Below are 11,704 nucleotides of genomic sequence, written 5' to 3'. Positions count from 1 at the left end.
ATATATATATATATATATATATATATATACACACACATACACACACAGTGCTAATCTTTAACAATGAATAGCCTAATAATAAACCAGTGTTTTGTTTCTTTTCATGTCTTCCAAGACTATGATAATGTGAATTAACTCATTATGACAATAATTTGTTGACACAGAAGAAATGACAATCACTTTTACCTACAAAGGACACACAGCTAAGTAGTTAGCTTCCTATTAGCAAATTAAATTTTACATTAATTTCCATATTGTGTAAAGCAGTGGTCCCCAACCTTTTTGTACCCGCGGACCGGTCAACGCTTAATAATTTGTCCCGCGGCCCGGGGGGTGTCCTTTTTTTTTGTTTTCTTCTTTGTCATGAAAAAGGGACGTTTTTGTCATGAAAAAGGGAGTTTTTTTTGGTTGGTGCACTCTTTGTAAGTGTATACTGTGTTTTTTCATGTTGATTTAATAAAAAATAAAATATAAAAAATAAAAATAAAAAAAATAAAAAAATATATATATATATATATTTTTAATAAAAAATTCTTCTGCAGCCCGGTACCAATCGGGCCACGGCCCGGTGGTTGGGGACCACTGGTGTAAAGGACCAAAAAAAAAATGCCCTGCCCTTTTCTGACTTTGAGCCCCTGCCCCTCTATAATCATGTGCACGTCCCTGTCACACTCACACACACACAGACACACACACAGACACACACACACACACACACACACATATATATATATATATATATATATATATATATATATACATATATATACATATATATATATATATATATATATATATATATTACATACGTATATACATACAAAATATATATATAAAATATATATATATGCGGTAAAAAATGTATGGATGGATATATATATATGCAAATATGTATATATGTATATATATGTATATATATACTGAATATATATATATATATATATATTTATATATATATATATACTGAATATACATATATATATATATATATATATATATATATATATATATGTTTTTGTTGTTGTTTTTTTAATCAAGGAAAGAGTAGTGGTATCAGTTATACAAAAAGATGTAGAGTAAGAAAATACAATTTCAACAAATATTACTCTATTGATGGGAATTATTCAAAACTTCTGTCTTTAATTTTTTTAGGTGTGTGTTTTCATTGCAAACTTTTTATAAGGCGGTGGCATATAGCCATTTTTTGACGGCGACATCATCAGTATTTTGAATTTTCCCTCACCTAAAAATTGTGTAGTATTTTAACAATACAGAAAAAAATAATAATCAGTGAGAATAAAATGTGTCATTGGGTGTAGTAAGTATGAATAAAACTAAAATTAAAAAAAGGGAATAATGGTTTACAACCTATTTGTTATAGAAAACCTTGTTTTTTATGGCAAAAACACAAAATATGCAACAGGTTCCCCTCAAAAAACTTTCACAGTGCAAGATTTGAGGTAAAGTAATTGGAGCCTAAAATAGGTAAATAATTGACAACAACAATGATTTTGGTTTATTATTATTTTTTGAACTATGACCGTTTAAAAATATTCCTGGTACAATTTTCAACCATCTAAAAGGGCCCCTCTCATAAAAGTGCTAAAATAAGTCATACATTTTTTTCCTTTTTTTATAGTTCAAAGCTTAATTCTCTAGGTTTTTATAATTTTATTTTATTTTTTATTTGTTTTTAGTTTGTTTTATGCCATTTTTGTTATTGTTATGGCAAACACAAAACACAAAATGAGGATTGTTTCCCCATAAAATAGAATATTTGAATAATTGGAGCTTTAGGTGGGTCAATTCACAACAACATTGATTTTGTTTCATTATTAATTTTTGAACATTGACAGTTAGTCAACGGTGCAAGTTTTTTTTTCATTACATTTCACCTGTATGCTCCTTTATTGTACTCGTTTAAGTTTTTTTTTTTTTATTACCATTTTTAGAACGTGTATAATTAGCTGCGGACATACTGTACATAGGTGCTTATGTTCGCACATACATTACATACATACAAGGTACATACATCCACACCCACATCCACTGTACAAACATACATATACACAAACTGTACATACACAACATACACTCATGCTTATAATCACGTTTCACCAGATATTAACCTTGTCTCTCCCAGGTGAAACTGGGTAAAACTTGGCACACTGATAAAGTTTAACCTAATATCACTATAACAATCTACAAGGTTAATTCAGTCCGCTTCTCTTTCTTCCCCTCCATTTATCTGCTTTATTTAGTAATTTACAGTTCTCATCACATGTATGTATTGTGGCATTTGAAACAATTGTATTGTTGATAGTAATAGAGGTAATTATTAGTATTATTCATTATTAATAGTGCTACTTATATTGGTGTTTGTATTGTTCCATTTGTAGGGCAATCATATTCATTACTATCTACTTCAGTAACTGCTTCTTTGCTATCATTTTTCATATCATATTTGTAAATATCCTATTTGCTGATGTTGTTCTGTTGTTGTTGTTGTCTCTCTGTCTTATCCCAGTCTCGTCCCCGCAATTTCCCCCTTATGTCTTCTCTTTTTTCTCTTTGTATCCCCTCCTGCTGCAGTCCGCAGTAAATTAATTCAACAAAGTCAAATACAAAAAAAGTGAAATAAAGAGACGTATCCCACAGGTGTTATTTTTAAAGTAAATCTAAACAGCAGATATGGGCATCTACATCAACAACATGATTGGCCTGAGTAGCTGGACAGAACAAAAAAAATAGCTGTGGGCTAAAAATGGCCCCAGGGACGCACTTTGTGCACTGGTACCAGGTTACCTTTTTCTAATGGGTAATAAAAGGATGTATAATTAGTATGTATCTATAATTTGCTGTGACTGCCACTATTTGGGGAAAAAAACTTGCCAATGTCTTATTAACACATCAAACACACCTGTTGACTGTTTAAGCAGCTATTTTTATTACAACGGTACATGTATATACAGCATAAGGCACAGTAGAAATACAGACGGGGGGTAGGAAAGTTGCGTTTTGGTGGGGCTTTGTGGCGCTGATTGTGTGTACTTAGAAGCACTTCCTGTGAACGATGGAGGGGCCTGCCTCATCGTACTCCTGCTTGCTGATCCACATCTGCTGGAAAGTGGACAGAGAGGCCAGGATGGAGCCACCGATCCAGACGGAGTATTTCCTCTCAGGTGGAGCGATGATCTAGAGACGGACCAGAGGTTGGTGAGTGAACCTGCAAAACAATGTTTTCTTTGTACCAGCTAAACCGGGTCGTGCCGCTCACCTTGATCTTCATGGTGCTGGGGGCCAGGGCTGTGATCTCCTTCTGCATGCGGTCAGCAATACCGGGATACATGGTGGTACCACCAGACAGGACGTTGTTGGCGTACAGGTCCTTACGGATATCAATGTCGCACTTCATGATGCTGTTGTAGGCGGTCTCATGGATACCAGCAGATTCCATACCTACGCAGAAATGATGCAAATGTGTTAGAATTTACATAAATTCCATGGTATCTGGGAACTACTATGATCTTCTTCAATGCAGTTTTTAGTATTTGTCAGTTAGTACCAATGAAGGAAGGCTGGAACAGGGTCTCGGGGCAGCGGAAACGCTCGTTGCCGATGGTGATGACCTGACCGTCGGGCAGCTCGTAGCTCTTCTCCAGAGAGGAGGAGGAGGCAGCAGTGGCCATCTCGTTCTCAAAGTCCAGAGCCACGTAGCACAGCTTCTCCTTGATGTCACGCACGATCTCACGCTCAGCTGAGGGAGGGAAAGATCACTGAGTTTGTCTACAAACATATTGTATTTTTATACAGTACCGGCCTAAAGTTTGGACACACCTTCTCATTCAATGTGTTTTCTTTATTTTCATGACTATATACATTGTAGATTGTCACTGAAGGCATCACAACTATGAATGAACACGTGGAGTTATGTACTTAACAAAAAAAAGTGAAATAACTGCAAACATGTTTTATATTCTAGTTTCTTTAAAATAGTCACCCTTTGCTCTGATTACTTTTTCGCACACTCTTGGCGTTCTCTTGATGAGCTTCAAGAGGTAGTTAGTTACCTGAAAGGGTTTTCACCTTACAGGTGTCACAGTTTTGATGCCTTCAGTGACAATCTACAATGTAAATAGTCATGAAAATAAAGAAAACACATTGAAATGAAAAGGTGTGTCCAAACTTTTGGCCTATACTGTATACAATTTATATATACAATATTTGTATGCACCGTTGTTTGGCCAAAAGCGCCCCCTGGAGGGGTGCCAAAAAATATCATTTTTTCAGCTGTGGTCGGTATGGGCTGCAGCGGAACTCAGTTGTAATACACTTTTCCACCACTTGTGGCAGTAATGACCATATCAAACAAACAGAAGAAGTCTGGAGCTAAAGTGAAGTGAAGTGAATTATATTTATATAGCGCTTTTCTCTAGTGACTCAAAGCGCTTCACATAGTGAAACCCAATATTGAAGTTCAATTTAAACCAGTGTGGGTGGCACTGGGAGCAGGTGGGTAAAGTGCCTTGCCCAAGGACACAACGGCAGTGACTAGGATGGCGGAAGCGGGGATCGAACCTGCAACCCTCAAGTTGCTGGCACGGCCACTCTACCAACCGAGCTATGGTAGTGGTTTGCGTTTGAATTCCCACAATTTCTCCAGCAGGCAGGGGAGTTATCATAGTGAGACTTCTGAGAAGGTGTAATAAAAAATCTTGTCAAACTTTTCCAGCCAAACTCCTTCCACTTGGGTGAGATGGTACAAGTCCATTGATATTTCCATATAATTGTCCATTCTTCCTCCGATTTAGTTATCCCTCCTTCCTTTTCCCATTTTATTTTAATGTATGAGGTTGAGTATAATTTCATATTCAACAAACACTTATACAAGCATGAAACCGTTTTTTCAATAATTTCTGAATTGTAAGCTTTTGTAAATAATTCAATCGAACATATTCGTCTTTGTAACGCTTTTCACCTTCATATTAACAAAGTGTCGCAACTGCAGATATCGATGAAAATCTTGTTTTTTTAATATATATGTCCTTTTCATAGTTTCAAAACTAAGCATTTTTTATTTTTTATTTGCACGTCTATCTTCCAGCATTCTTTAAAAATCAACAAAACTGCAAGCATCATTCAGTGGTTGGTTGTCAAAATGATGCCAAAAAACATTCAGTGAGAAATATAAAGTTAAAGTACCAATGATTGTCACACACATACTAGATGTGGGGAAATTATTCTCTGCATTTGACCCATCACCCTTGATCACCCCCTGGGAGGTGAGGGGAGCAGTGGGCAGTATCGGTGGCCGCGCCCGGGAATCATTTATGGAGATTTAACCCCCAGTTCCAACCCTTAATGCTGAGTGCCAAGCAGGGAGGTAACGGCTCCCGTTTTTATAGTCTTTGGTATGACTCACGACCTAGTAAAACATGATCTGATTTCCTGCTTAAGCGCAAAAAGTATGACTACAGTGGTGAAGCTGTATTTTCATTTGCACTTTAAGTTTATTGACAGTTTGGTTAAGAAACATATTATGATTCATTTTTAATTCAGCCAGATTGTTTTTCATTTTAGCACTGCATATAAGAAAAATGTATTATTTACTAATAATTCAGTTAAAATATTTGTATTTCAACACTACATATAAGAAACATATTTATTATTGATTTAGTAAGATTTTTTTTATTTTAGCACTGTGTAATGTAGGTAAATTTATTTTTCATCAGTTTTCATAGATATCTTCTTTGGCAGAATATTTTGATTAGTATTTATTTTGTAATCAGCGTGATCTAAACCTTGATAATATTTTTTGATTAACACATGTTTTCATATCAGTTGATAAGGGTTAACCTGTTAAACTGTAAGTGGGTTAGATATAATTATTGAATACGATAAAAGCAACAATAGGATTACTAATTTAGAGGTAATATTTGAGTGGGACCTAGGCCCCTCTGTAGTGGAAAAGTTGGGCCCCAAGGACAAAAGGGTAAGAACTGCTGCATTATATGACACTGTACACAGTATATGTCATTCCTCTATCATGTATAGTGATATAATACAAAAAAAAAAGACCTAAATTCAACTGCTATATTAGGACTAACTTTTCTTTTTCCTAGTTCTTTTGCAATAGCCCTAACAAACATCCCTATTTATGTTTTCACTTAAAAATAAAGTACGGTGTTTTTAAAAAATATATATTTTACTACTCTTAGTAGGTTTACTAAAGATTTGCGTGTCTTAAAACACGAGCAAACTTGATAGGGTTGCGTGTTTTAAACGGGCAAAATACATTAGGGACGGGAGTGCAATTAATCTAGTTTGTCTGCATTCATGCATATGCAGAATATATGCTGAACGCCCCACAATACTGGGAGGAGAAAATGCAAATATAACCTTGAGCACTTGCAATTTGATTTATCAAGACTGAAGCGGTTTTGCGACTACTGAAATGTACGTGCAAACTGAAAGAAAGGAGGCCATCGCACTGCAAAAACAGATGATGGACAGAGAGAGAATCCTTCGTCCTTTCTGTGTGCGTGTCAACATATTTGACTGTAAAAATAAAGTATATCAAACATATTCAGCAATATTATTTTATAAATGTACTACTCTTGAATAAGGTGGCGACTTGTCCAGGGTGTACCCTGCCTTCCGCCCGATTGTAGCTGAGATAGGCGCCAGCGCCCCCCGCGACCCCGAAAGGGAATAAGCGGTAGAAAATGGATGGATGGATACTCTTGAATAATTAAGAGGCTAATTAAAATATTGATTTGTTGTGGTGTCTGATGGTATTTTTTGCCTTTTTTATTTTATTTTAAGAGATTATTACTATTAAATTAATATATTACTAATATGTCTTCTTTTGTATATGAAAAAAACATCTCGCAACATACATTTTAATACATTCTTGCATTTCCGAATCATTCTAGATGCATCAACACAAAACCGGCGCCTCCCAAAGCGCACATTCCTCGTGCCAAAAATAGGTTCCGTTGTCCAGATCAGTGATCCTGAAGCTTTTATACGCGGGCTCCATTTAGTGGTACGCCAACAAATCACCCAATTAAATGTTCAAACACAGTGTTACTGTTTAACCTCTGTGTAATGTTACAGTGGCCAAAATGATTAAATATACTTGTTAAATAAAACCTCTGCCTTGTTTTTAATGAATATTTAGGCTTACTATGCTACTCTATTCCAATGTTGGTCATTATGGTGGTACTTGGAGTGTTTTCCCAGATGGAACTTGGTATTAAAAAAAAAGTTGGCGTGTGCGGCATATTCCACAACATAACAAAAACAGCACAAATTGGACCATGTGATGCCATAAATGTTGGGGGTGGCGGGGGGGAATAAGGACCATCCTTATTTCAATAGGGCAGTCCGTCCACACAAGTTTTGCACTTGTTATCAATTGCGGTCTTGGTAGATCACCTGCAACACGCCCACTATTAGTACAAGCATGTTTATTATAGTTTGCGCACATGGTTGTTGGATCTTAGTAGATCAGGCCTCTACTTCTTTTTACACTTGTACACATTCAGTGTTGTATTGTTTTACGACTGAAAGTGGTTGACTTATTTTAACACTTGTGAAAACCTAAATGTGTATTTATTGTATATTTCAGTTACTTTTTTCTAATGGGAAAATGGATTTTAAAAGTTATGTTAGTTCCTTTTTCGTCAGTTATTTAGTGAGCTACGATCCCAGACTTCCTCACCAGTTGTGACGAAGGAGTAGCCACGCTCAGTCAGGATTTTCATCAGGTAGTCGGTCAGGTCACGACCAGCCAGGTCCAGACGCATGATGGCGTGTGGCAGAGCGTACCCCTCATAGATGGGCACGTTGTGGGTCACACCATCACCGGAGTCCAGCACGATACCTGTCCAAGGGGCAACTTGTCAGATCTACACTTGTTGGTGACAGTCGCCAAAGGACACTCACCGGTGGTACGACCGGAGGCGTACAGGGACAGGACAGCTTGGATGGCCACGTACATGGCGGGGACGTTGAAGGTCTCAAACATGATCTGGGTCATCTTCTCCCTGTTGGCCTTGGGGTTGAGGGGGGCCTCGGTCAGCAGGGTGGGGTGCTCCTCGGGGGCCACACGGAGCTCGTTGTAGAAGGTGTGGTGCCAGATCTGACGACACAGATGGGGGCTTGTTAGTATGTCAACGCACGATGACGCCCATGCGTCCTCCGCACTGATTCTCACCTTCTCCATGTCGTCCCAGTTGGTGATGATGCCGTGCTCGATGGGGTACTTCAGGGTCAGGATACCCCTCTTGCTCTGGGCCTCGTCTCCCACGTAGCTGTCCTTCTGACCCATACCCACCATGACGCCCTGAGGAGAGAAAATACACTTCAGAACTGCAGGAAATAAGGCACATTCGCACAATTTTTTTCCCGTTCCAAACCAGGATGTCCTGGCCGTGTGGGGGTCGCTAACCTGATGACGTGGGCGTCCAACGATGGACGGGAAGACAGCACGGGGGGCATCATCACCGGCAAACCCAGCCTTGACCAGGCCGGAACCGTTGTCGCACACAAGGGCGGTGGTCTCGTCGTCGTCGCACATGTTTGGTCTGTTGTTGATTGGCCTTCTGTGTGCCACAGGACAGAAAGTTGAAAAAAATACACATCGAGGTTTCACGACATCATTAGGTATCTTTTTCAGTATCACCAAAACAGGACATGATTTGGTTCCACTGCTCTATTTTTACCACCCCCCGGCCCCCCTCTACTGTATCTCATCATTAAACCGGAGACACTTAACAGCTGAGACGGTGTGTTCTTTGACAAGTGGTCTTCCCTCAGCTGTCGCCACGCAACAGTACCCCTCTGTTCGGAGCAGTATTATTTTCTGTTATGCCCCCCGGAGGAGGAAGACCGTGACTATAAACAATATCATTTGTCTGTAAAATTGTTATAAGTACACCTCTGAAAAATATTGTATACTTAATAACATTAAAAAAAACCACACTTATCTTTCCTCATCTCCTACTGTAGTCACACCGAGGCCAAGTGCTATTTTTAGGGCCCGAGAAGCGAAGTAAGCCCCTCAGGGGCCCATGCAGACCACCACCAGGGCCCTATTGCAATTTTTCTTCTATATGTTTGGCCCTTAATATGCACGAAAAGGCAAGTCAGGTATGGCGAATGCTTTAATAGTTATGGGGTCCCAAAATTGAAATTTCAAAATTGTCTCTTTCGCTCCACCTTTAAAACTAGAAAAAAAAAAAAAAAAGCCCCGCTTACCAGTGTCGACACAAAAATCGCAGGAGACGTCTATCATGACAGGACGCACATTAAAGTCTCATACCGCCAAACGAACAGGAATTCGGCCATCATGTTTTTTCCTCTTCCGTTTTTTGGGCCAAAAAAAAGGGGCTCGTACTTATACAATCTCCTTCTAGGGACTTTGACCAAATGAGTGGTGGTTAAAATAACAGATACTACACATATAGGCGAAGTGAAGTGAATTATATTTATATAGCGCTTTTCTCTAGTGACTCAAAGCGCTTTACATTGTGAAATCCAACATCTAAGTTACATATTCAACCCAGTGTGGGTGGCACTGGGAGCAGGTGGGTAAAGTGTCTTGCCCAAAGACACAACGGCAGCGACTAGGATGGCAGAAGCGGGGATCAAACCTGCAACCCTCAAGTTGCTGGCACGGCCACTCCACAAACCGAGCTATACCGCCTCGGTTGGTAGAGTGGGTGATGAGAAATAGCGAGAATAAAAATTGTCCACCATAACTTTGCTCCGAAGGTTTTTCCACCATTTTTCAGCGAAAAAAAGGTTTCTACTTTAATTTTTGATTGTACCTATGCAAATATTTGACTTTTGAAAAAATATTAATTCTATTTTATACATTGTCAATTGCTTCTTATATTTGATCTTACTTAAAATCTTGCTATTTTGGCATTATGTTAGCTGTTTCTGCACCAAAACTTTAAGACAACTTTCTGTTATGTGCAAATGTACCTCGCGAAAAAGAACAATTCTGATTGTGATATCATTCGTCATATTCTGGAACGGCTAAAAAAAAAAAAGTTTTGAACGAGGTCATTTTGAGAAGGAGCCCCCTCAGCTTTCTTTTAATGGGAAAGTAAAAGCTTACCCATCAAAAAAATAAATAAATGATAAGAGTCAATTGTCAAATCTAATGCGTAAAATCCATCAAAACTCAATTAAATTTGCATTCTTAAACTCACTTCCATTCAATTTCGAATTATTTAGAGGAGCCCCTTGAGATACAGCATCTCCTTTTCAAAGGGGCCCTTGTGTCCTAAATCATGCTTCCTCAGAACTAAAAAGTATGACACCCTGTCCTTGACTAAAGCTGAGGTAAAACGCGTCTATACCGCTAAAGAGTGCAGCAAGAAAACCAGTAATGGGACTCACCGAGAGTTTGATGCAAGACTGGAGTTTCCACTGGGACGAAGGGCCAGAGTGTGAGGGCTTCTTAAATATGCTCAGGCCGGGGGGGCCGGTGGGCGGACTCGGGAGTTCACACAAGCCCAAATTTGTGCTGCTCAGAAACATGGGGGAGTTAAGTAGATCTTGTGTCGGGGACGCCACCAAAATGGGGAGTTGTGGCCTTAGAACGACACGTCACGGATATTACGAGTACAGTTCGAGGCTTAGAGAAGGATAGTGTGACGTGTGGTCAATCATGTGGGGGGTTAAAATGCTGTTCTGTCATAAAAATGCACGTTCAGGATTTTTAGACATCACCACGCTTCGATAACTTTCCTATTTGTTAAAAAAAAATTTCAACAGGGGGGTCCCCGATGCAGGCTGCTAAGGATGTGTTAATATGACTAAGCTGCCACAGGCCACTGGGGAAGAAGGTGATTGAATGGAGTGACGGTAACACGAGCTCCTATCTGAGCGCTGGAGTCAAGGAGCCGTCTAAGGGGACTTGCTTGCATGTGTTAGGGTGCACAGGGCGGGAGGAAGGCAAACACAAGTCAGACCGCTGAAATGCAATATTGTATGGGGTGGGGGGCAGTAGACGCAGACCTCCGGCACACGACAGATTCCCTGGGATATCCTGTGCTGCAGCAGCAGCAGCAGCAGCCGCAGCAGGCAGCCTTCTCCACTCTGATTGGCTCCCGTCTCTCCTTTTAGGGAATTGGAGCGTAACAGGTGCCGGTGGCTGCGCAGGCCTCCCTCCCCTCAACAGGCTGCCTGGAGGTCGTCGAGACCCCAAGCTCCATATTTGTCATGTCGCGTCGCCGCGCCGGGGGTAGTAAGAATGTAAATACCTCCCAGACCATCCACCGTTCCATTTCGAGGCGTAATGGACTTCCAAGAAAGATGTTACTAACCTACTTGTCTGATTCTATTCCAGGCTTTTATGCGCATCATAGTTGTATTCCCAACTATTTGGTACTTAAAGGCCTACTGAAACCCACTACTACCGACCACGCAGTCTGATAGTTTGTATATCAATGATGAAATATTAACATTGCAACACATGCCAATACGGCCTTTTTAGTTTACTAAATTGTAATTTTTTAATTTCGCGTGAAGTGTCCTCATGTTGAAAACGTCAGTATGACGACGCGTGCGCGTGACGTCTCGGGTTGTAGCGGACATTTTTTTCCAGCCCGATCCCAGCTATAAGTAGTCTGCTTTAATCGCATAATTACACAGTATTCTGGACATTTGTGTTGCTGAATCTTTT

At 39.5% G+C, this 11,704-nt stretch overlaps 1 protein-coding gene across 1 annotated transcript; it reads right to left on the bottom strand.

Annotated features, from left to right (window-relative positions):
* Positions 1 to 2,923: 2,923 nt before the first annotated feature.
* actc1a (actin alpha cardiac muscle 1a) lies at positions 2,924 to 10,577 on the bottom strand. The gene is made up of 8 exons (XM_061886414.1): positions 10,417 to 10,577; positions 8,456 to 8,609; positions 8,222 to 8,350; positions 7,951 to 8,146; positions 7,727 to 7,888; positions 3,566 to 3,757; positions 3,278 to 3,459; positions 2,924 to 3,195 (listed from the first exon to the last, which is right to left on the bottom strand). The coding sequence occupies exons 2-8, from the start codon at positions 8,582 to 8,584 to the stop codon at positions 3,052 to 3,054; spliced, it is 1,134 nt and encodes a 377-aa protein (XP_061742398.1). The 5' UTR covers positions 8,585 to 8,609; positions 10,417 to 10,577; the 3' UTR covers positions 2,924 to 3,051.
* Between the last annotated feature and the right edge of the window lie 1,127 nt (positions 10,578 to 11,704).

Source organism: Nerophis ophidion, linkage group LG24 (genome assembly GCF_033978795.1).
Source record: "Nerophis ophidion isolate RoL-2023_Sa linkage group LG24, RoL_Noph_v1.0, whole genome shotgun sequence".
Classification (NCBI taxonomy): Eukaryota; Metazoa; Chordata; class Actinopteri; order Syngnathiformes; family Syngnathidae; genus Nerophis; species Nerophis ophidion.
Note: the sequence above shows the minus strand (reverse complement) of the source record. Positions and strands in the feature narration are given on the sequence as shown.

What these genes read in the sequence shown, in the direction of transcription:
- actc1a (XM_061886414.1), bottom strand. Translation starts at nt 8,584, where the DNA reads ATGTGCGACGACGACGAGACCACCGCCCTTGTGTGCGACAACGGTTCC. An exon ending in CTACTCCTTCGTCACAACTG is followed by an intron (nt 3,758 to 7,726) that starts GTGAGGAAGTCT and finishes TCCCTCCCTCAG; the next exon opens with CTGAGCGTGAGATCGTGCGT. An exon ending in CCAGCACCATGAAGATCAAG is followed by an intron (nt 3,196 to 3,277) that starts GTGAGCGGCACG and finishes GTCCGTCTCTAG; the next exon opens with ATCATCGCTCCACCTGAGAG.